A 26,460-nucleotide genomic window follows, 5' to 3' on the forward strand; every position below is an offset into this window, starting at 1 on the left:
GTTAGTTAGGTTTAAGTAGTTCTAAGTTCTAGGGGACTGATGACCTTAGAAGTTAAGTCCCATAGTGCTCAGAGCCATTTGCAATGTCTCCAGACGACATTGAGTGTTATATTGCTGTCGACAACCTCTAGAGCAGGTTCGGTAACAAAAGTGGTACCCGGTCGACATTTTAGCCTGTTGGAAACCACTCCTAAAAATGCTGTTCATGAACGGCAGCACAAGAGGTCGAATGACCTGACTGACGTACAAGTTATCAGTCAGGGTGGGATAACAACGGCGGTGCTCTTGCTGACATACGAAAACGCAACTCACACCATAGCTCGATGTGTAGGGAGAATGCGTCTTGGCACAGATAGGCTGGCTGCAGGCACACCTCTGCACCTCCTAACCAACACAGCACTGGCACCGAGGCACAAAGATCTTTCATCAGGAGACGCAACAGATCTCCACCCTGCGCTCCAATGAAATCTCATTTGACACCACTGAAGTCGCAAGTGGCGGTGGTTTGCGGTCAGTGGAATGCACGCTACAGTGCGTCTGGCTCAGATCTGTCGTTGAGGTGATCGTTTTGTAACAGTTCACTGTCACTGTGATGCAAATTGCTGCTCAGATTGCTGCTGCAGATGCTGTATGATGCGCCAAGAGCCATGAGCAGCTGATGGTCTTAACTTACTGTGTGCCACTTAGTCGTCCGGAGCGAAGCCTTCTTGCGACCGTACCTTCTCGTCACCACCGCTACCACAGCCACGTACAATTGCTACACTACTGGCCATTAAAACTGCTATACCACGAAGTGGACATGCTACAGACGCGAAATTTAGCCGCCCGGAAGAAGATGCTGTGATATGCAATTGATAAGCTTTTCAGTCATTCACACAAGGTTGGCGCCTGTGGCGACACCTACAACGTGCTGACATGAGGAAAGTTTCCAACCGATTTCTCATACACAAACAGCAGCTGACCGGCGTTGCCTGGTGAAACGTTGTTGTGATGCCTCGTGTAAGGAGGAGAAAGCGTACCATCACGTTTCCGACTTTGATAAAGGTCGGATTGCAGCCTATCGCTATTGCGGTTTATCGTATCGCGACATTGCTGCTCGCGTTTGTCGAGATCCAATGACTGTTAGCAGAATATGGAATCGGTGGGTTCAGAAGAGCAATACGGAACGCCGTGCTGGGTCAGTCGAGATGACAGGCATCTTATCAAAATGGCTGTTACGGATCGTGCAGCCACGTCTAGATCCCTGGGTCAACACGTGGGGACGTTTGCAAGACGACAACCCTCTGTACGAACAGTTCGACGACGTTTGCAGCAGCATGGACTATCAGCTCGGAGACCATGGCTGCGGTTACCCTTGACGCTGCATCACAGACAGGAGCGCCTGCGATGGTGTACTCAACGACGAACCTCAATGCACGAATGGAAAAACGTCATTTTTTTCGGATGAATCCAGGTTCTGTTTACAGTATCATGATGGTCGCACCTGTGTTTGGCGACATCGCGGTGAACGCACATTGTAAGCGTGTATTCGTCATCGCCGTACTGGAGTATCAGCCGGCGTGATGATATGGGGTGCCATTGGTTCCACGTCTCGGTCACCTCTTGTTCGCACTGACGGCACTTTGAACTGTGGACGTTGCATTTCAGATCTGTACCGAGCGAGGTGGAGCAGTTCTTAGCACACTGGACTCGCATTCGGGAGGATGACGGTTTAATCCCGTCTCCGGTCATCCTGATTTACGTTTTCCGTGATTTCCCTAAATCCTTTCAGGCAAATGCCAGTATGGTTCCTTTGAAAGGGCGCGGCCGATTTCCTTCCCCGTCCTTTCCTAACCCGAACTTGCGCTCCGTCTATAATGACCTCGTTGTCGACGGGACGTTAAACACTAATCTCCTCCTCCCATTTCAGATGTGTTACGACCCGTGGCTCTACCCTTCATTCGATCCCTGCGAAACCCTTCATTTCATCAGAATAATGCTCGACCGCATGTTGCAGGTCCTGTAGGGGCCTTTCTGGCCAGCAGATCCTGCAGATCTCTCACCAACTGAAAACGTCAGGTCTATGGTGGCCGAACAACTGATTCGTCACAATACGCCAGTCAATACTCTTGTGGACTGTGGTATCGTGTTGAAGCTGCATGGGCAGCTGTACCTGTACACGCCATCCAAGCTCTGTTTGACTCAATGCCCAGGCGTATGAAGGCCGTTATTACGGACAGTGGTGGTAGTTGAGAGTGCTGATTCCTCAGGATATATGCAACTCTTCCAGCTATGAACACCCTGGTATGTGCAACTCCTGACTTACTGTGCTTCACTACACTTGATTACTATAAAAAACTAGGAACTGGTCTGTACGCGGTTTATGTGATGCTGTGTTAATCGAATTGTAATTTTTCATTACTCGTTGAACTTCAGATCGTCCTGAGCGCCCTCCTGCGTCAAAATGGAATCACATGTCCGTTCTAGTATAATATACTTGTCCAATGAATACCCCTTTATCATCTGCATTTCTTATTGGTGTAGCAATTTTAATGGCCAGAAGTGTACATGTCTATGAGGTCTTTCTTCAATAGGGCACAAGGAACATCCTAGAGTATTGTAGCCCTATTACATGACTTCTCTCATACTCAGTGAGGTATTCGTAATTGCTTCTTTGTAACCTTAAAAGCATTCTTGACTGTCATAAGCTCAGTACCTGCAATCTCTAAGACGACTTTTACGGCGCGTAGTGAAGGCAAACCTGATTCGCATCCTCTTAGTGGTGCTCCTTGTGCCACTCTTATGCGACTTGCGCAAAATTTGATTGGATAACAACTTTCAGATGTACAAACACGCCTACCAAACTCAGATTGTGTCGCACAACACCTGCTTGGTGTCGCGATCTTTTTTTCCGTCAGCGTGTAGGTTTAAATGTAGACCTGCTCGTTCAGCAGAACAGACAGCGTATTAGTTTCTGAGACACTCGGCTAAACCATACGCAGGTCGAATCTGCACAGGAGATTAACGAGTGTGGGTTTTGGAACAGCCAGCCTGTGCGCCGTTTTTAGGTGGTAGCAGCAGCAGGTCGTGTGGCTAGGGCCTCCCGTCGGGTACACCGTCCGCCGGGTTCAGGTCTTTGAAATGGACGCCACTTCGGCGACCTGCTCGTCGATGGGGATGAAATGATGATGATTAGGTCAACACAACACCCAGTCTGTGAGAGAAAATCTCCGACCCAGCCGGGAATCGAACCCGGACTCTTAGGACAGACATTATGTCGCGCCGACCACTCAGCTACCGCGGGCGGACTTTAGGTGGTAAAATACGATCACATACTAATAAAACCAATACAGTTCTGAGACTGGTCGCGGACACGACTTCCCTCCATTAGGTAACAGACGACTGCGCACACAACAAAGGCATCCTGCAATACAGTGAAATAGATCTGCCAAATTTGAGTACAGCAGAGCCCGTACTAGATTGGGTAAACGCTGACCAAAATAAGAATAATTTAGAGGGTAATTTTATTACATGCAAGAGGCCGTATAGAACTTTATGTAATAGCATGAAAAAAATAGCATCACATAATTGTTTGCAGGTTGTTGGCAGCATTCCAGGTAAAGAATGAAACCCACACGTCGCAGTATCACAGTACGCAGTAGGGTGAGCAGAAACAAATGGTTCAAACGGCTCTGAGCACTATGGGACTTAACGTCCGACGGCAACAGGCCTCTTGACTTAGAACTACTTAAACCCAACTAACCTTGTAAGTAGGCTGTTTAGGTTTTCTTATTGGTAACGCCACATGGCGCTCTGTATGAAAAATCACTGGCTGTGCTGTGCGCAGTCTGTGGCTACTTTTCATTGTTGTCTGCCATTGTAGTGTTGGGCAGATGGATGTTAACAGCGCGTAGCGTTGCGCAGTTGGAGGTGAGCCGCCAGCAGTGGTGGATGTGGGGAGAGAGATGGCAGAATTTTGAGAGCGGATGGTTTGGACAGAGACAGTAAATTTGTAAGACTGTATGTCATGAACTGATATATATATATATATATATATATATATATATATATATATATATATATATATATATATATATATATATATATGTAATATGAATTTTGAACAATATTAAGGTAAATACATTGTTTTCTTTTCTATCAAAATCTTTCATTTGATAACTATGCCTATCAGTAGTTAGTGCCTTCAGTAGTTTGAATCTTTTATTTAGCTGGCAGTAGCGGCGCTCGCTGTATTGCAGTAGTTCGAGTAAGGAAGATTTTTGTGAGGTAAGTGATTTGTGAAACGTACAGGTTAATGTTAGTCAGGGCCATTCTTATGTAGGGATTTCTGAAAGTCAGATTTCGTGTCAGTTTAAGCACAGTCTTGTATAATTTTTCAAAGGGGACGTTTGAAGCTAAGGACATCACACACATCCATGCCCGAAGCAGTATTCGATCCTGCGACCGTCGCAGCAGCGCGGTTCCAGACTGAAGCGTCTAGAACCGCTCGGCCACTCCGGCCGGCTTGAGCAAAAACAAAATATCTTAAACACCTCAACACATGTCGGCTTTATAAATATGTCTTACGACTGTAGCACAGCACATGCAAGCAAACTAATAATTTATTTCATAATTTCATTTACTCGAGGAGATATTTACAACTCTGTTACTACCCATCATACGTATCACCCACGATATACTTCATTCTTAAACAAGATTACGTTCATCCTTGCGTCACAAGAATTTGCATCAATTATTTTGCAATGCAAAGCTAGGATAATGCTGTGCGTTTAGTATATTTTCGGAGCCTGACTAAATAATTTCCTATATCTTTTTAAGCCACGTTACTTCTGTTCAGTTCTGGAAATTCTGATAGCTGTCATTGACAAATTCTTCAGGAAATAAAAAGGTAATAATACAGAATTACAAGGTGTCCAAATTAAATACACAGAGAAGCAGTACATTGAATCACTTATAGATGGCTTGAAACTAGACAGACTCAAGAATGTAAATGAGCCATTGTGTGGTGGAACCGTACCTAAGTTTGATCGTATCATATCGTCGTCTACGTGTGTATGGAGCTTCCATAGCTGCCAGTCCACTTTGTATTAACTGTCTAGCATCGTTTTTATATTCACTCAAGTATATATCCTTCCCCTATATCTATAGTACAATTATCATGCCGCATTTCAATTTTAGCTTCCTACAGAATATTCCAATCTATTTACATGAACTCAGATTCTCGTATTTTAGATCAGTCTCCTGCGTCCATTCTGAAAGTGATACTCGACCACAGATGTCGAACTTCCTGTCTTGCACATTCAACAATCCAGCAAACACTCGCATGTGAGTGCCAATGGTTTTACCCATGTAAAAAAGTTTACTGTCTGAGGAAAAGCTCTGTAAGTATCTAGCAATACTCTGTCTCAGCAAGACGTAACTTTCCTGGACCACCGTTCTCAATCCATACCTCCCAATACATCCTAACATAAAACTCACCGCTGCACAGGTTTGTGAGAGAAATGCTGGTATCTAGCATCTTCTGTAGTCAGGAAGTGTCTTTTGACGCGGCAGCAGAAACAGTTGCAATACATTTCTACATCTACATCTACATGACTATTCTGCAATTCACATTTAAGTGCTTGGCAGAGGGTTCATCGAACCACAATCATACTATCTCTCTACTATTCCACTCCCGAACAGCGAGCGGGAAAAACGAACACCTAAACCTTTCTGTTCGAGCTCTGTTTTCTCTTATTTTATTTTGATGATCATTCCTACCTATGTAGGTTGGGCTCAACAAAATATTTTCGCATTCGGAAGAGAAAGTTGGTGACTGAAATTTCGTAAAAAGGTCTCGCCGCGACGAAAAACGTCTATGCTGTAATGACTTCCATCCCAACTCGTGTATCATATCTGCCACACTCTCTCCCCTATAACGCGATAATACAAAACGAGCTGCCCTTCTTTGCACCCTCTCGATGTCCTCCGTCAATCCCACCTGGTAAGGATCCCACACCGTGCAGCAATATTCTAACAGAGGACGAGCGAGTGTAGTGTAAGCTGTCTCTTTAGTGGACTTGTTGCATCTTCTAAGTGTCCTGCCAATGAAACGCAACCTTTGGCATGCCTTCCCGACAATATTATCTATGTGGTCCTTCCAACTGAAGTTGTTCGTAATTTTAACACCCAGGTACTTAGTTGAATTGACAGCCTTGAGAATTGTACTATTTACCGAGTAATCGAATTCCAACGGATTTCTTTTGGAACTCATGTGGATCATCTCACACTTTTCGTTATTTAGCGTCAACTGCCACCTGACACACCATACAGCAATCTTTTCTAAATCGCTTTGCAGCTGATACTGGTCTTCGGATGACCTTACTAGACGGTAAATTACAGCATCATCTGCGAACAGTCTAAGAGAACTGCTCAGATTGTCACCCAGGTCATTTATATAGATCAGGAACAGTACTAAACAGTTACTAAACAAGCTGATAAAAAGTGTTTGCGCTTGGGTATCTAACGATGTCGTCTTTAATCTGAGCTTACACACAACGCCTGCTGTGCCATTTCACCAGCAGGTCTTATATGCCGATTACAAAATGAAATCTTTCCTTGTACGCACTGGTAGTTCGTTATCTGTCAAAATTCATAATCTGCAGCCAAATCGAGGCAACCTTTTACATACTTGTTATTATTTCTGTATTATTTTCACCTTTCCATTTTTGTTAAAAAATAAGTATGTGAAATCTTATGGGACTTAACTGCTAAGCAGTCCCTAAGCTTAAACACTACTTAACCTAAATTATCCTAAGGACAAACACACACACCCATGCCCGAGGGAGGACTGGAACCTCCGCCAGGATCAGCCGCACAGTGCAGGACTACAGCTCCTAAGACCGTTCAGCTAATCTCGCGCGGCTTCATTTTTGTCATTATGTTCAAAACAAGTTTCGTATTTAGGATTTCATGGACTTTAATGTAAAGTAGTAATAGCACAATCTCATTTATAGCCATTATCATTTGAATGTGGACAAGTTATGCCATTCCCATATAAAGGGAGGTGTTTAGGACCAATTTTAAATACGGCAAGAGCTGCTAGGGCCACCAAATCTACAAAACCAAGGATATAAATGAATTGGAAAAACATAATGTTTTAAAAATATGAAATAACTGTCTATGATATAGACCTTGCAGATGACTTGGTTAAGCGCGTTTCTTTTTACCACAATCTTAAAGTCAGTGACGGACACCGAGCAGATCTGGCGGTCACCAGGCAACGCCCATCACACGGCTTTAGGCAAGGCCGCTACTTTCACGCCAGGTGACGCATGACGGTCTGACTGCGTATATAAACCCGCGAGGTGGACCGTATACGCACATTTCAGCAGCAGCAGCAGCAGTAGCAGCAGCAACTGTTCCAGCTATGAACACCCTGGTATGTGCAACTCGTGACTTACTGTGCTTCACTGCACTTGATTACTATAACAAACTAGCAACTTGTCTGTATACGATTTATGTGATGCGATGTTAATCGAATTCTAATTTTTCGATACTCGTTGAACTTCAGATCGTCCTGAGCGCCGTCCTGGCCGTCGCCGTGGCTAAGCCCGGCTACCTGGGTGCCGCTCCCGCCGCAGTCGTCGCCCCCGCTGCGTACGCCGCCCCCGCGGTGCTGGCCGCCCCCGTGCACGCCGGCTACGCCGCCTACGGCCCCGCCCCCGTCGCCGTGCGCTCCGACGGCTACCTGCTGGACACCCCTGCCGTCGCCGCCACCAGGGCCGCCCACCTGACCGCCGTCGCCCAGACTCAGGCCCGTGACGCCGTCATCAACGGCGCCGCCCTCGCCTACGCTGCCCGTGCTTACGCCGCCCCCGCTGTGGCGTACGCCGCCCCCGCTCACGTCGCCTATGCCGCCCCCGCCGCCTACGCTGCCCCTGGTGCTCTCGCCGCCGCCGCCCATCTCCATGCTAAAGCTGCTCTGCTGGGCTGAAATGTCCTTCCACTAAGCTCTGTGCCAGTACCTGAGTAGTCCCTGTATGAAAAATTTACTTAAAAATAATAAACTATTTAAAATAAATTTTTATTTACCTTTTCTTGATTCATAGATAGAACTTATGTTCACTAAGTTATTTCTCCGTGAATGTTACAACAGTGAACAAATACCTAACAATTCCTCCAGCGTACCTGTTTCATGAAACATAACAATTTAACGCCAAACATATCTCCAAATACAGCGCGCTTCAGGCAGATTAGTAAATATTTTTCATATAACATGTGTCATATTTTTATTGGTTAGATGTTTAAGCTGGTTAGAGAGATAACTTTCCATTTTGGGAGTTTGTCCTCCAGCTGTTATGGGTTTACATATAAGCTCTCGTATTTGTTTTCAAGTTCAAGATTTGTTCAAATTAAAATAACTTTGTGTAATATTGGACTTAACTTCTGAGGTCATCAGTCCCCTAGAACTTAGAACTACTTAGAGCTAACTAACCTAAGAACATCACACACATCAATTCCCGTGGTAGGATTCGAACCTGCGACTGTAGCAGTCGTGCGGTTCCGAGCTATAGCGCATAGAACCGCTCGGACAACCCGGACGACCAAGTTTTGTTGTTGTGCCTGAGTTTATATAATTTGTAACGGCTGTAATTTCAGATATTTCTATTGGTGGATGAGAACGGTACAGTGAACAACATTACATTAGTATATAGGTCATGTGCCGCTATAGATCTTAAACGGCGTATGTTTTCGGTCGGTTAGAAGCTCCAACCATGTGTGGGAAGAGCCAGCCATTAATGTTTATTTTCCCCTAAGCGACAGCTCAGATGTTGAATGTGAACGTGTGGACGCAAAACAGTTAGTATAAACCGATACGCATACTTCATTTCGTGGTGCAGTCACGTCCATGCAGAAAACATCAGGTAGTAAACTTTGTGACATATCTGTAGGAAAACTGTAACATACAGAGAGAAAACAACCACTCTTGTGTGTCTACATTATGGTACCACATATAAAAGTATCTGCACTTATACCCCTTAAACCGTCTAGAATCGAATTTTTCAAATGTGATTCTGGCTGTGAATTTCTGGACTACTCTACTGTATGGGTTAAGCATGCAATACCTATTTACAAATAGTGAGAATACAGATACAGTGTTTGTGAATCGTTTTGTAATGCACACACTGCTGCTGCTTGCAGAAAATACGATGGATTGCTGCAGAGTACCAGGTTCAAGAGTGTTTAGTAATGTTCTCATTAAACTGCGTGAGATTGGTTCAGTGCCCAGCAAGCATATCTCATCCGTCCGCCCCCGGTACCTCTGTGGTGCCGGCACGGTAGCTCAGCGTCTTCGGTCAGAGGGTTACCTTCCCTCTGTAATAAAAAAAAACTGAGTTAATGGAGCAACGACGAACTGAAACGGGTGTCTTGCGACGTCCGCCCAGAGCAGATACAACGAACAAAAACGGAGAAAATGAGAATACAAAAGAAGAAAAAAAAGTGGTCAGCGTGATAGACTGTCTATCCTAAAGTCCCGGGTTCGATTCCCGGTTGGGTCAGAGATTTTCTCCGCTCAGGGACTGGGTGTTGTGTTGTCCTAATCGTCATCATTTCATCCCCATCAACACGCAACTCGCCGAAGTGGCGTCAAATCGAAAGATTTGCACCTGCCAAACGGTCTACCCTACGGGAGACACTAGTCACACGACATTTACATTTTTTTATATCTCATCTGAACGTGTATATGAACAGGGTGTGGATGTAGTGACAGACATCATTAAGTTGGTAGTAGTCCTTCAACAAGCACGGGCAGAATTTCTACCCATGTGGGTGTTCCACATACAAGAATGAGGGACACATTTCGTACGTTAGTCCCCTATCATTCACAGAGGATCCAGCACCATGAAGAAGGGGGGTGAAAGTAGACGATTCGTACTTTGTTACTGGTTAATTGCAAATCACCGAGTAACTCTATTAATACTGTTTACTGAAGAAGGAACTTTCACTCTGGTCGTTATCAATAACACGCCCAGTTCACATCTGTGGTTGAGTGAAAATCCACATGCCTTCTTGGGGACATATTTACAAAACTGCTTCTCTGTATAAGTGTGGTGCGGTATGAGAGGAAGCTACTTGGAGTTGTGTGTTACCCCATCGTTTAACAGGCCGCGTTTTTGAAAACGAGCTTCCAACATTATTGGAAGAAGTTCATTTTACTGCAAGGATGGGTAAACTGTCCACCTGTATCTATAATCTGCGAACCACTCTAAAACTATGGTAGAGGGCACATTCCACTGCATCAGTTATGAGGACTTTTTCCTGTTCCATTCACATATGGAGCACTGTAATTATGAGTATTTAAATGCTACTTTGTGTGCTATAATTAACCTGATCCTGTCCTCATCATACCTATGGGAGCGATATGTAGGTGGTTGTAGTATATTCTTAGAGTCATCGTTCAATGGCGGTTCTTGAAGCTTTGTCAGTAGACTCTCTCGGGATATGCTCCGTCCATCTTCAGAAGTCTGCCAGTACAGTTCTTTCTGCATCTCAGCGACATTCTCCATGGATCAAACAAACCGATGACCATTCGTGCTATCGCTCTATATATACATTCAATATCCCCTGCAAGTCCTGTATGGCACGGTTCCCATCCATTCGGGCAATATTCTAGGATGGTGAAACGCCAGCTAAACCCTCTGGGCAGAACAGGTAAGAGGATTGTGGAAAGGACCAAGGGTTGAGGTCAGTTTCTGCTTCTAATTGTCATTTATTGTAATTTAATAACCTTTACAACCAAAACGGCACATAACCGAATCTTTGCCGAATGCAGCTCTTTCAAAGGAGAAGGCCTCCAACAAGAAACATTAACAAAACAAAAATCCAATTAAGATAGCAATAAAATAATTCAAAAAACAATTTACGCAAAGTGCAATAAAATGGCTGAGGGTCACAATTAAATTCCCAAATTTTAGAATATATTACCATAGACTTTTAAAGGCAGAAGTCCAACAATAAATCTCAAAAACTAAAAAATTCAGTTAAGATAGCAAAAAATAATTAAAAACCCAAAAGGTAACATATGCAAGGTACAACACAAATGGCTGAGGGCCACAGTTAAATTTCGTAACTTCAGAATATATTAACATAGACCTTTAGAAAGCTGAAGGGCAGCATCGTTAACAACAAGAAATCTTAAAAATTTAGAGAAGCTACATATGCAAGGTGCTATACCAACGGCTGTGGGCCACAATTGAACTTCAGAATTTTAAAATATATTAATCTTTAAAGGCAGAAGGCCTCACTGTTTAAGCTTGAAAGATAAATATAAAAATCAATTTTGCTAAATTTTAAGAAAGCAAACAAATAATCATAAGCCTAAACTTTAAAATAGCTGACAACAGATAATTAAACACCGATGGCACTCAGAAGTCCTCGAAGGAGGTCGGTCTTCCCTCGTTCACGGTGAGACAGTTGGTGAGCCCAACTATACGTGATCCGTCGGAACCCAACCAGGGGACATCGACGGACCGACCGAGACAGCGACTTGCTTCCCATTAATCAGTACATGAGAACTCAAACAGGAAAGGTTACCAACCTGATACTCCACAATAGAGTATGGATTAGCTGTCAAAACCTTGGGTACTTGAGAGCACTACTCAGGTTTGACGCCCTGGGTCGGTGAGCCACGAAGCTCGTAGCTATCGGAGAGCTCCACACACGCTCCGACACTGTGCAGGGACCGGCAGCGGACCCAACCGACCGCGCCGCACGGGGATATCGTCCCTGGTCCCCACCAACCGACCGACTCCTCTCAGAATACCGACAACATCTAAAATGGTCATCAGTGGAAATAACACCTACTACACACACAACCTGGCAAACTCTTGGACACAGACCTGAACGCTACGCAACAGTAACTAAACACACATGCAGACAAATCGGGAGAAGATGCACACGCACACAACCGACTCACGAAGGATCGGGAAGCCCAAACGCGGCGTCAGGTAGGACGACCGACCGACGATCCTCCAGGACCGTGGCCCGGCTCAAGTAATGCAAGGCGGCAATGGTCGGGCGAGCATTGTCGACGCAGACCTCCCTGCTGCTCCAACCCGACTGCCCTAGTGCCACACTGCCACTCCCTGACTGGTAGCTCCAGACTGCGCTCCAGACGCGTTCCAGCTGATTGGCAAACGCGAACTCGGTATCCGAACTACCGACACGAACTCGCGACCCGAACACTGTACCCGAACTGGCTTACGACAGACAACTATCGGGAAGAAATAGCAATGGAGCAAAGATACTACGAGAGGGGATATATCGATGCGCGCTGCTAACGCCGCTCACGGCCAGGCAAAGCAGCAAATCAGTGACAGTAGTAACTTAAGTTAACGTAGTGAGGTGGAAATACTGCATATTCACTGAAGAGCCAAAGAAACTGGTACACCTGCCTAATATCGTGTAGAACACCGTGAGAATGCAGAAGTGCAGCAACAAGACGTGGAATGGACTCAGCTAATGTCTGAACTAGTTTTGGAGAGAACTTACACCATGAATCCTTCAGGGCTGTCCATAAATCCGTAAGAGTACATGGGGGTGGCGATCTCTTCTGAACAGCGCGTTGCAATTCATCCCAGATATGTTAAGTAATTTTCATGTCTGGGAGGTTTGGTGGCCAGCAGAAGTGTTTAAACTCAGAAGAATATTCCTGGAGCCACTCTGTAGCAATTGTGGGCGTGTGGGGTGTCGCATTGTCCCGCCGGAATTGCCCAAGTCCGTCGGAATGCACAACGGACATGAATGGATCAGGTGATCAGACAGGATGCTTAAGTACCTGTCACCTGTCAAAGTCGTATCTAGAGCTATCAGAAGTCCTAAATCACTCCAACTGCACACGTCTCACAACATTACAGTGCCTCCACCAGCTCCCCTGCTGACATACAGGGTCTACGGATTCATGAGGTTGTCTCCATATCCTTACACGTCCATCCACTCGACACAATTTGAAACTGCTTCCCAAGCACGGGGTCCTGGTTTCGGTTCCCGTCGGGGTAAGAATTTTCACCTGGCTCTAAATGACTGGATGTTTGTGTTGTCCTAATCATTTCATCATTCATGAAAGTGGCGTGACAGAACTGAGCAACGGTTGGGAACTTGTACGGGCGCCGATACCTGCGCTGTTGAGCGTCCCACAAACCAAACATCATCATCATTATCAATTTGAAACGAGATTCGTCCTACCAGGCAACATGTTTCCAGTTATCAGCAGTCCAATGTCGGTATTGACAGGCACAGGGGAGGCTTAAAGCTTTGTGTCGTGCAGTCACCGAGGATAAACGAGAGGGCCTTAGGCTCCTAAAGCCCATATCGATGATTTTTGGTACACTAAAATTTGTTGATGGCCCAGCAATGAAATCTGCAGATATCTGAGGAAGGATTGCACTTCCGTAAAGTTACACGATTCTCTTCAGTCGTAGTTGAACCCATTCTTGCAGGATCTCTTTCCGGTCGCAGCGATGTCGGAGATTTGACGTTTAACCACAATCCTGATATTCACGGCACACTCGCGCAATGGCCGTACGGGAAAATCCCCACTTCATCGCTACCTCGGAGAGGCTGTGTCCCAGCGCTCGTACGCCGACTATAATACTACGTTTAAAGTTACATAAGCCTTGATAACCTGCCACTGTAGCAGCAGTAACCGATCTAACAACTGCTCCAGACAGTTGTTGTCTTATATAGGAGCTGCCCACTGCAGCTCCGCATTGTGCCTGTTTACAAATCTCTGTATCTGAATACACATGCCTGTTCTACATTCTTTGGCACTTCAGTATATCTCGATGACAGTAACGCTATACAGTCTACGCACCAGAATGAAGAAGAAGTCCTCCTTGTCCCTGGTGAAGGAACCGTCACAACATTCGCCTGGAATAATCCTGGAAAAACACGGGAAACTCTTCTCTCGATACGTTATGGTCATAATGCGTCTGAGGTGTTAAAGGAATGCGCTGGGGGGAATGTTCCTGTAGCGTTATGTGGAGATATGGAAAGTTACTGCTACTGACATGGAAGTGGGTAGTGATGTGAAGTTCCTGAATACGTCATTTGGTCCGCGTTCCGGGACCGAGCAAGGTCTCTAGACCGATGGGCAGGGCAACTGCGGCACAGACCGCCGATTCTGCGCCGGCCAGGGTCGCGGGAAGCCGTTAGCGGTAACCGCCGCGCAGATTACGGCTGTGGCGGGCCAGCTGCGTCCGCCGTGCTCACTACGATAGGATGTGACGTACTTAGGTTGGTTAGGTTTAAGTAGTTCTAGGTTCTAGGGGACTGATGACCTCAGATGTTAAGCCCCATAGTGCTAAAGAAAAGTTATACAGGGTGTTTCCGTAAGAGCGTGCAAAAATGTAACATAACACAGAGAATGTTCCACTGAACAATTTGACGTAGGTACCTGGGGTCGGAGAGCATAAGGAGTTACGAAAGTAAATTTGCCTACCTCTTTGTCAAGCATTTCGGTTTTCCAGCTTATTTACAATTAACATGCGTACACGTTTACTGGTAGTGTGCTATTTACTTACATGTACAGTCTTTATTTCCTGCAAGGAAACAAGGCAGGCAACCCTGATTACCGGGAAGCCATGATGCAAGTGTTGTTTACTTTACGTGTCCATTAGGTAGCTTTGTGTGTCAAAAATGATTCAAATGGCTCTGAGCACTATGGGGCTTAACTTCTGAGGTGATCAGTCCCCTAGAACTTAGAACTACTTAAACCTAACTAACCTAAGGACATCACACACATCCATGCCGGAGGCAGGATTCGAACCTGCGACCGTAGCTGCTGCGGGGTTCCAAACTGTAGCGCCGAGAACCGTCTATTGTATCCATTTGTCCCATGACAGAACATGCCACGAATCAACGACAGATCCATTCATCACTCAGTGCTATTCAGAGACGTATAGTATAATACGATGGAGCAGTACCGGTACAGTTTCGCAAAACTCACTGACATTGACCTTCTGTATGGGGAGGTACGGTGCTACTCTCTGGCTGCTGAAGGGCTGTACAGGGAACGGTTTCCCAACAGACATCACTATCTCAATGCTGTATTTCCTGGCAGCTTAAGTGGTAGGGGAGGTCGTAATCCGTGGCCTTCGAGGTCACCTGGCCTCAGTCCCCTTTATTATGTCCTATGGGGATATCTAAGGTCACTTGTGTATGAGACCTATTCGGATACGGACATGGAATTAGTTGCCAGAATCGTAGCTTGAAAAATCAATGAATTACTGTGCTGATAAACCTCTTACATTATTTGATTTTCAAACAGCTGAGCAGAACTGAACGTACTCAGACATTTCGCTCTTTACCTATTCTGATCAACACTAAACTGACATACAATATTTTTAGCGCAACGCAATCTGACCTTCAATAATCCCTACAAAAGAATGGTCCTGACTATCTATAACCTATACCTTATCACTTACCTCACAAAAATATTCGTTACTCGAACTAGTGCAATACAGCGAGCGCCACTACTGCCAGCTAACTAAAAGATTCAAACAACTGAAGGCACAAACTGCTGATAGGCATAGTTAGCAAATAAAAGATTTTGATAGAGAACAAACAATGTATTTACCTTAATAGTGTTCAAAAGTCATTTTATATATATAGCACTTCATGGCATCCAGTATTACAAATTTACTGTCTCTGATGGACACACGTCCAGATCATCCGCTCTCAAAACTCCGCTATTTCTCTCCCCACATCCACCACTGCTGGCGGCTCACCTCCAACTCTGCAACGCTACGCGCTGTTAACGGCCAACTACCCAACAGTACAGTAGATATACTTCAACAATGCAAACCAGCCACAGACTGCACACAGCACAGATAGTAATTTTCGTACAGAGCGCTAAGTGGCGTTACCAATAAAAAACCTAAACAGCCTACTTACAAGCTGCTATGATGCAATTCGAAAAACACCAGGGATGTTTGTCAGAGTGGGCCACAATCTTTTTCGCCGATGTCGTGCTAGCATTGACGTTGATGACCGTGAGTTTCAGCACATTTTGTAAGATACACTACAAATGGTACGTTCAGCGTGTCAATGATCATATGTGCAGTTAACTGCACTGATGAAATTAAAAAAGTACACAGTAATGTGATTCCAATTACCTCCTTAAGCTGGCTTCTCCAACACCAGATCCCCTACCTCAGATTGTTTAGTGGGGCATCCTCTATGTCCTCTTAAGCTTTTGCACGCTCTTACGGAAACGCCCTGTATGCTCGATCTACGACGTTTACCCTGGAACTACCATGAGCATCTTCAGAGCGGTACCGCACTGTCACTCGATGATCGCTATCCTCTAAACATGAACGGAGCAGCTACACCCTACACTTTGAGGACAGAATCACTTCCTAACAGTATGGTAACGTCTTAACATGTTGCGTACGTCGGTTTTGATTGCTTCAGCTCTGGATACTATTTGTTGTCCTAATATGTAAATTCCCTTGTCCTTTCTACGTAACTAATTTCTATACGTAATTACCCTCTGGATGGCGAAAGACATATTTTATTTGTGGATATAGATCAAACCTTGTAAAACATTTTAGTGATTATCGCCTACTTTTCACACTAAGGAAATACTTAACGTCTCTTTCACTTGCATTTGTACGTTTCTTGGACTAAAAATGTTAAGTTTATATATAATATAGTAAATTACGAACGACAAAGGAAAAATTTTGAAGTCTGAGCCAGGTAGACAGTCATATGTAGATTGTACTCAGAGGGGAGTAAACGCTACGCTATCCAGCCCTATTCTTTGTCCTGATCTAACCCACAGACATTATTTCTGTAAGATCCACTTGTCATGAAAATGCTATGAAAACTGCCTGCGGTAACAAAAGTATATAATAGAAACGAAAATTTCTGATATCTTGAGTATAAGAAAAAGATTGAGTGAGCCTATAAAGCTCCAATAGTTTGATTCCGCTGTACGTTCCACGCATGAAATTTGAAAGTTACGTCGGAATACTTAAATTCTTGACGTTAGGAAAACGTGAACTTGATAGTGATGTTTTTCACACTGTTTTCCTCCTTAAGAAGAACCAAACACCAAAATAATTTATATTTATTCTTCGAGATGCAAACGGAGTTTGCCTGCTATTAATGATGCATATTAAGAAACTGCATTATAAGTTGGTAGTTCTTTGATCCGTAAAACTGCTGAATTTTATATTTCGGACATTTCAAAGACTGAACATCGTAGCTGTTGTTTAGTATGCTGGTAAGATTTATTAGTGTGTCAGAGGAAACTGTGGTAGCTTTTGACAGCCATTGGGGTTCTGAAAAAAATGCGAGGGAGCTGGATACTTTGAACCAGGTGTTTTTGGAAGTACGAGGGGGTGGTTATAGCACTGCAACTGTATTTACGTAGGTTATATAATCAAATACCAAGTTTGGCTTATTACGTACTATGCCCCAACAGAACAAATAGTCCTGTCACGGAAAAGGCACGTATAACACTACCCTCTGCTACTGCTGTACCATAACCTTAAAGTTGGAGGCAGGTCCTGAAATAAAACTGTCTTGTTAAAGAAATTGTGGTATAAAGCAACAGCGCAGTGTTACCCTCTGCGAGGAATTTTGTTTTGTTGACAGTTTTGTACCTAACGGAGGTGGCTTATCGAAAGTGAAATACAGAATTACATAAATATTCAAACCGTAACAAATAATATTTTACCTAGCTACATTCTTGATTAAGGAAATAGGTATGAGTGACTTCAACGGACAAACACAATCTATACTGTGCCACACGAGTGCAATGAACTCTGACACTTGTATATGTTCACGGTTAAGATTGGAAGCTGTCAGAGCAGAACAGACTATTTGCATAAATATAACAGATAACATTACACACTATTACTTTTTACACATTTTCCTAGCTGACATAAAATCGTAAATGTAGTTCACTGCAAAATTATGAACTGATCACAGGTGAAGTCTCTCTTAGCTAAACACTATTTTATTTAGAGTGGAAGTTAAATGGAATCCACTAACAGATTACTTTTCTTTATTTTTAGTAAAGAAGTTACTGCTTTCACAGATAGTTTTCTTTCTATTAAAAGTTATGCAATATGAACGAAAGAGACAAACTGTGGATCTTGTTACATTAATATGCACATTTATTACACGAAAGAAACAAGTACTTAACAAGCTTGAGTATATAACTTTCCACTATTGCAGTTTTTCAGTTTTACTACAGTGAGACACTATGTTGACAAATTTGCAAGAAACTGACTCACCTTCTAAAATTTACTACAAGCAGCAATGTGGTCATTTACTAAGCAAAACTTTATAAGCCTCAGTCTTAAGAACTTATAATTCTTTAAAAGAAACAGCAAATCGTCTTTATTACCACAGTCTTCTACTTTCAAGTAAATGATAAACAGATGACTTTGAGATTCCACAGGCCTTTAAATTGGGCTGTTTCTATCACTGGGGGGCTTTCACAAAACTTTATTTACTATATACTACTTCCCGCAACTTCACTAAATAGACGCTAAATCTGAATACTCCCTTCTTACCAAAGATCAATCAACATTATTTAATTAACTATTTGGCTTACATTACTATAGTGCTCCAATACAGTGATTGCGCAATGTGGTGGCGATTGCATGTTGGTAGGTGGAATTACAGGTAGAAATGCTGGACTCTGTCATTTCTTGGTGGCGATGATAGATACCAATTTCAGAATGATTCCAGCTCTTTATCCATCCATCCGAGGCATTGGAAAGAGGCAGGAAAAGCCTCTCTCGGAACCAACACAATATACAACTTTTACATGGGGAGTGCACAGTTTGGTAGCTCGTTCCCGACTGACTCTTTGTTCCACCTTTCTATCCGTGCCAACCACAATTTGCGAGCGCTGCATGCTTCCGTTCCCGAGGGGAACCACAACAACATTTAGATACAAAATGCCTGAGAATCCTAAGTGAGGATCAGCAATTTATATAATAGTAACCAAACATATTAATTAAAACAAAACATATTGACATATCTACAAAAAATTATTTAAATAAAATTATTTAATTTTAAAGATACCAAAAGAGATTATGTAGGAAAGACAAAACATATCATTACAGAGATTACACTTCGTTACAGTATCGAATTAAACGTACACTAATTGCAGAAGTTCAACGATGGGACGTTGAACAAAATAGAAAGCTACATGAATCAACAAAAGGTATGTAGTGTCTAAGCTATGGTGTTACATGGTCTTCTCATTTCCTATGTATTTCCTTAATCCAACGAATTTTTACTTTTGGTGAATAAAACCGCTTAGATCTTTTAAATTTTTTATAAATTTATTTATGAATAAATAAAGAAATTCGGTACCCTATCAAGATGGTGTTATCCACAAAATATTCAAATTGAAAAAAAACTAGTACGAGGAATATATATACTTATTAATAAGGTAACGTCATTCAACTGAAAACATTTACACAAAAGTAATTCAAAATTTTACTACAAAAATTTTCCTTGAGTTAAAGCGAATCTCCTTAAGTGTTTTTTGTTTATTCAAGTCTCAAGCGTTATGGAAGGCATTGTAACACAATTATCAACCTGTACTATGTGGATTCATACACGTAGATGAGCACATGTACACATGACAAGGTCATAAAAATTAATGTATGTGTAGAAAAAGAAAACACAACCACATACATGTAAATAGTTAAGTAATTTAAATTAGCTACAACAGATTTCCTGTCAGAATATGGATAATTAAGTAATTTTCTTTATTTTCTTGTTCAACATATGGAGTATGGTGAGACAGATCCACAACTGCAGTATTGATTTTGAATAAAATGCCAGCACCATTAGCACTTTCCTTTGCATTTTGAAAACCACGACCAGTTTCCGCCCCCGAGGTCATTATCCAATTGTAGATGTCACGCGTCATGAGAGAACAAAGAACCACCGATCAAATAAAAGTGCAACCCGTGCTGCCATTTTATCCCAAATTTCATTTATATTATAGACCACTGATAGTCCCAAGCATGAATAGGAGTAACGTGTTTGGTGGATGCATGTAAAGCGACTAGCAGCAAATGACGGATAATATTTTTCATAACTGATTCCAATACATATTTCAGTATCTGTAATCGAAAACAAGAAGATGTTTACTGACATTTATTAGTTATTTTAATGAAAATATCACAGCGATGAAACTAGTTTGACCAAATGAATCCTATGCACAGCAACTAGCCACTATAATACTTCAACTTAATTACATGAAACTCGCCGTCGCTATCGAAGTCACAAAGAGAATTTTATTAAAGTTAAGCGGATGTTGGACTGACATAAATCATCAGTGCAGTGGTGGTACTAGGATCGCATATTTATTTTGAGTATGTAATAAGATACAAAAATCAACACAAAGTGTTTGTTGTAACTTCAATGTTATGTCATATAACAGATGAATTTGGATAAATCGGCACAAATGTATCATTAGTGTCTAAACGTCTTTCATAACGTTACAAAATTAAAGTCGTGCTCGTAATACGTTTACTGAGGAGACGATGGAGGGCGTCGAATGTTGGGCCTCTTCTATAGTTCTCCTAAGGAAGGAGTGTCCTCTGTAAAATTCTACGCCTGCGTCACGTACAAAAATATAGGAGTAGGTCAAGACTCTACAACTGGCACTTTGAAGAATGTCGTGACAGTTACACAAACATAATAATTGCACTGAAAAATTCGCTTCCGCATGTTTCAGGAAGAAAGACACGTTATCTATTTTTCTGTGAGATATCTGTCATTTAGATTCACTATGTGCTTCCGTCTCTGACGTAGCATTTAACTCTAGTGTTATTTTTGAGAATAGTAGTGATTATTTGAAATTTGATGGCAATCACTTCAATTCTTACTTCACTGGGATGCAGATCTACGCAATGGTCTGCCGATATTACTCACACCTGTGGCGTGGACCAAATGATGCACACAGGAATTTCACATTATACTAACTTCGTGTCACCAGTAGTCGCTTTTCTCCTCTCCACAAAAGGCTACGCTTAGTTCTCTACAGGCACATCCCTTATCCGCCTTTGATATGAACCATAAAATTTTTTGGAACGTTAGGAAAACATTAAAATTCAAGCAGAATCGTAGAACTTAACATATCCTACGGATGAGCTAACACTTCAAAACAGCACTCAAAGTATACTAAACATACTTTAAAAAATTTAATGAAGTAATAAATGGCGGCGAAAATAAAGTTGACCCAGAAAAGTACTTCTTGTTAAGGTGCATGAAATGTTTCCGGAGCAGTTTTAGTTCGGTGCCCGTGTACAACTTACCTCTGATAAATACCAGCTGGTAATAACTAAGAGGAAATGTGTTACAAGCAAAGAGCTTTCAGTCTTGACACTCGTTGACAGGAACAGCTCGCTCCTGTCAGAACCAATCATCACAAGTTACCCAAGACTTTAACTTCTTTCATCATACCAACATACCAAACAATACCCTTAAGTAAAAAGTAATAGTATCCATTCTTTCTTCGTCCTGTTGCTCTCATTATCCTCGAGCAGTTCAATCGATCATTATATCCAGGAGCGATCGAGTGGGATCAGCACTTTTAACCTGGAGCACACCCCTGATGTATCCAGCGAGGTGCGGTACTCGATCGCTGAACACGGTCCCCTCTTCCGGTCGTGAGAACACCGTCGTTTCTCCTCCAGGCATGTCTGCACCGCCAAAGTGACCGCCGGGTTCGTCTCGTCTCCCTGCTGAACACCCAGCAACCAAAATGTTGCCGTAGTAACGGCTCAGTTTCCACTTCATCGAATAAACATTTCACGCAGTCAGAATATAACTGTCAACACTGCGCAAGAGTCCAGAAAAGATATCAGGATGTAATACAGGTACTAGAGAAAGATAATACACCAAGATCTGGGAGCGGCACAATAAAATAAGACTTAATGTGACTGCCATCAAATTTCAAGCAGCTACTACTGTTCATAAAAATAGTGATAGGTCTTAATTACAGACTGAGCATCTTACTGGATCGAAACACAATTTATAAGCAAATTTTCATGGTGCTCATCAGGTACTTACAGCTTTCGTGAAATTCCACACTGGGAAGACCTCTTCTCAAATTCCCATAGGTGACAGCAGGAGCATAATTTCACTCTTTGATTCAAAAAGCTACTGACAATACACAACAATGAGTGTAATCCATAGTCTTCTTAGGAAACACAAATGTTCTCCATTGAAGTTAAAATGTTATCCTTCCTGCATCTACAACGGAAACGAACCGCATACGGCTTACTTTCAAAATTGCTTTCAATCCCTACTAACGACACGTTGAAGTATACTAGCTGTGTATACACTTTGACACAAAAGAAACAGGAACTGTACAGTTCGTGTTGGCTTTTTGTGGAAAAACCTTTCCCCAGCTATACTTGGCATCTGAGCCCTTACAAATCACCAACAGCAAAGTTTCTTAATTAATTAATGAACTATCGCAGCATCATCTAGTTACTTTCAGCAGAGAAGTTCTCCTTCACATAAAACTCTCATATTTTTTCCTATTACATTCCAGTTGCCGGCCGGGGTGGCCGAGCAGTTCTAGGCGCTACAGTCTGGAACCGCGCGACCGATACGGTCACAGGTTCGAATCCTGCCTCGGGCATGAATGTGCGTGATGTCCTTAGGTGAGTTAGGTTAAAGTAGTTCTACGTTCTAGGGGACTTATGACCTCAGAAGTTAAGTCCCATAGTGTTCAGCGTAATTTTTGAACATTCCAGTTCATCTAGTTTCAAGTCACAATGTATTACCATGTATTACCATTAGTATTTATAAAAGAAGTAACTATAACTGTACTACAGAATGGTAAGCGTAAGATCTAAGAGTGCGCTTTGATGTTAGACAGCTTCAGAAGCTCTAAAACTGGACGAGACATAGGTAACAAATTTAAAGTAATTAACAAAGTTTTAATGAAGAGACTACACGTGATGTCTGTATTGAAAAATCAGTCTCAAGTAAGTTAACACAGCAGGCGGAACAAATCGGCAGCAACGAGACAACGCCCAATGCAGTACCTCTAGCAAGGCCACTGCACGAGGTCGTTTGCTGGACAAGCCGTGTATATAAACCAATCTCGACCACAACAGAGGCACATTTCAGCAGCAACAGTAGCAGCAGCAGCAACCCTCCCAGCCATGAACACCCTGGTACGGAGAACCCCTGCCGTCTAAACACTTACTGCTTCAGTTGAAAGTGGATGTTCTATTGTATGAGGCTAACATGAAACCATATCATCATTTTACAATATTTTCTGAATTTCAGATCGTCCTGAGCGCCGTCCTGGCCGTCGCCGTGGCTAAGCCCGGCTACCTCGGCGCCGCCCCCGCCGCAGTCGTCGCCCCCGCCGCGTACGCCGCCCCCGCGGTGGTGGCCGCCCCCGTGCACGCCGGCTACGCCGCCTACGGCCCCGCCCCCGTCGCCGTGCGCTCCGACGGCTACCTGCTGGACACCCCTGCCGTCGCCGCCAACAGAGCCGCCCACCTGACCGCCGTCGCCCAGACTCAGGCCCGTGACGCCGTCATCAACGGCGCCGCCCTCGCCTACGCCGCCCGCGCTTACGCCGCCCCCGCTGTGGCGTACGCCGCCCCCGCCCCTCTAGCCTATGCTGCCCCCAGTGCTCTCGCTGCCGCCGCCCATCTCCAGGCTAAGGCTGCTCTCCTGGGCTGAATGTCAACTGCTGCTTTAAAATGGTTGTAAATAAATAAAAATATTTAATATAAACTTTTTGTTTGTTTTTCGTTTCTCCTATTTCTCTATATTCTGTAAATTCTTCCAACACTGCTTAAAGCAATGAGTACATCGGTCACTGATTTCTCTAACACATTTATTTACAATATAAAGGAAGTTTTGTGAAAGATCGTTCCATATTTCAGCTTACGATATCCTAGATATGCATGGTGCTGCTAAGTTCACTGCAGGTATCACAGGGATGCTTTACAGGTGCTCGTTATGTGCACTTTGGAGCTAGTGCAGGAAATAACGTGTGAGTTGCCTATGACGGTTGAGTGCAAGGCTGTCCACGGTCATAATGGAAATTTTCTCCAATATTGAAACGTCCCCTCAGAAAAATTATTAATTACTGTGCTGGTAAAATTCTACGTTATTTGATACAAAGTCAGGTGAGTAAAACTCTACGTTCTCTCTTTACTTATTCTCATCATCACTGAACTGACATACAATATTTTTGGCGCAACGCAATCTGACGTTCTGTTAACTTTACAGAAGAATGGCCCTGACTAACAATAACCTATACCTTTCATGAATCACTTACAAAAATCTCCGTTACTCGAAATACTGCAATACAGCGAGGTTCAATGCTGCCAGCAAAGTAAAAGATTCTAACTACTGAAGGCACTAACTACTGATAGGCATAGTTAGAAAACGAAAGATGTTGATGGAGAACAAACAATGTATTTACCTTAATAGCGTTCAAAAGTCGTGCTCTCAAAACTCTGGCATCTCTCTCTGCCCACATCCACCACTGCTGGCGGCTCACCTCCAACTGCACAAAGCTACGCGCTGTTCACATCCAACTGCCCAACACTACACAAGCGAATATTAATGAGTTCTACCAGCTTCAGACTGTACACTGTACAGTCAGTGATTTTCATACAGAGCGCTACGTGGCTTTACCAACATAAAAACCTAAACAACCTACTTACAGTATTGTTATATTGTTGTCCAGAAGTTTAATTTTTCTAGAACTGCTGTCCTATACCTGCCCGGAAAGTGAGTAACGAGGAGAACGGCGTAACATAAGTGATATAGGGCCTACAAAAAAAATACCTGTATAAACGAAAACAGCGAATTTCTCGCAGTGACTGTTAGAAGCTGACAGGCATAACGACCATTTGTTAACTACACCAGTTAGGTGTGCTGAACTTTGATAGCTGCTTAGTTTTGTAATGTGCGTTAGAGCTCTTCCTCCTAGTAGCTGCAAGGTTCAGTGTATTTCTGATAGAAAAATAATTCACAGTTATTGTTTTTCCTTCATAAAAAATGTTTATTCAATTCAGGTGCCACAGCCAATAATTTATTCAAGACAATTCCGTTCTCCACCTTCTCTGTCAAATAACCAAGGTTATTTACGTTTCTGTCAACTGATTTCGCCGGCCGTTATGGCCGAGCGGCTCTAGGCGCTTCAGTCCTGAACCGTGCTACTGCTACGGTCGCAGGTTCGAATCGTGCCTCGGGCGTGGATGTGTGTGGATGTCCTTAGTTTAGTTAGGTTTAAGTAGTTCTAAATCTAGGGGACTGATGATCTCACATGTTAAATCACATAGTGCTTAGAGCCATTTGAACCAACTGATTTCGGCCATCAGCTATTATCATGTCAATACTATATTGTAAAAGATCAGCGAGAACATTTGTTGACACCTTACAATAACTATTGCCGCAGTGACATACAAACAAACAAAAAAAAAAAAAAAAAAACTCACCACGCTATTCCTACTTATCATCGTCCTCCCATGGTTAATTGGACACTACTAACGACTGAAATCAGCTGATAGGCATGTAAGTAACCATGATTATAAGACAACCAATGTGGAAAATAGAATTGCTCTTTCTGCATAACGCTTCAGTCCATTCCACATCGAAACTTGTCGCCATTGCACCTTCACTACCATTCGACCGTCCCAAAACATGTCTCAAAACCAGAGAGTGTCAGTGAAATTAAAAAGAACGACCCTGAAATTTTTAATTAAATGCGAACATGAATACAAATATGTGTTATTTCTTGTAATAATCACAGTTTTATGGCTTTAAGTGTGATTCGTTGGCCCAAGAATTAAAATATTAAGAAAAACAAAATTTATTCCTTATGCAACGGAAAGAAAACATATTGTCATCATTACAATAAAGATTGGTTTTGACATATGGGCTTTACCCGTCCGTGCCTCGTCAAGAGTTTGTATTCTTTTTATCAGTCGACAGGACAATGACAAACATTAGTACCGCAGAGAAACTGCAACTACGTCTGGTACATGGACAAGGTCAATGAAAAGCATTTTTCCGTTGTCTCCACCTCTGCTGAGCTACGCTTCTAGCGGCTCTGGGCTACTATCTTCCTCTACCACCACGATTCATGAAGGCCATCCAGTAGAGGGTCCAACACTATAGTTCATGCTTAATACACCGAGATTCTTCCTTGTTGACACTTATGAACCGGGGTCCGTCTGTTGCTGCAGTATTCGTAATGAGCCTTCATTGTTTGCAAAAATACAAGTTAATCTTCTGTCGGCTGTGTTACTTGTTCACTGACTTTCCTACAACGACAGATGTAACACCGCCCCGTAACCTACCTCTCCGATCCGTTGGCTACGAAGTCGTTCACAACGCTGGGTAGGATTATCCCAATATTCTACCAAATGCCCACATTGTGAAACTGTTAGC

At 43.0% G+C, this 26,460-nt stretch overlaps 2 protein-coding genes across 4 annotated transcripts in view; both read left to right on the forward strand.

The window, feature by feature from the left end:
- Positions 1–8,062, forward strand: part of LOC126355515 (cuticle protein 16.5-like) — a 260,085-nt gene extending 252,023 nt beyond the window's left edge. Inside the window, exons 1-2 of one of the 3 annotated variants that reach the window (XM_050005857.1) lie at positions 2,264–2,283; positions 7,553–8,062. In XM_050005857.1, the coding sequence (XP_049861814.1) occupies positions 2,272–2,283; positions 7,553–7,975 (435 nt within the window). In that variant the 5' untranslated portion in view covers positions 2,264–2,271 and the 3' untranslated portion in view covers positions 7,976–8,062. Of the gene's footprint in view, positions 1–2,263; positions 2,284–7,382; positions 7,421–7,552 lie in introns of those variants that run through there. The other 2 variants (XM_050005855.1, XM_050005858.1) reach the window with 2 other exon arrangements.
- A 15,098-nt stretch (positions 8,063–23,160) lies between these two features.
- LOC126355693 (cuticle protein 16.5-like) lies at positions 23,161–23,733 on the forward strand. The gene is made up of 2 exons (XM_050006060.1): positions 23,161–23,213; positions 23,329–23,733. The coding sequence occupies exons 1-2, from the start codon at positions 23,202–23,204 to the stop codon at positions 23,731–23,733; spliced, it is 417 nt and encodes a 138-aa protein (XP_049862017.1). The 5' UTR covers positions 23,161–23,201.
- The last annotated feature ends 2,727 nt before the right edge of the window (positions 23,734–26,460 follow it).

The sequence above is a fragment of the Schistocerca gregaria genome, chromosome 3 (genome assembly GCF_023897955.1).
Source record: "Schistocerca gregaria isolate iqSchGreg1 chromosome 3, iqSchGreg1.2, whole genome shotgun sequence".
Taxonomy (NCBI): domain Eukaryota; kingdom Metazoa; phylum Arthropoda; class Insecta; order Orthoptera; family Acrididae; genus Schistocerca; species Schistocerca gregaria.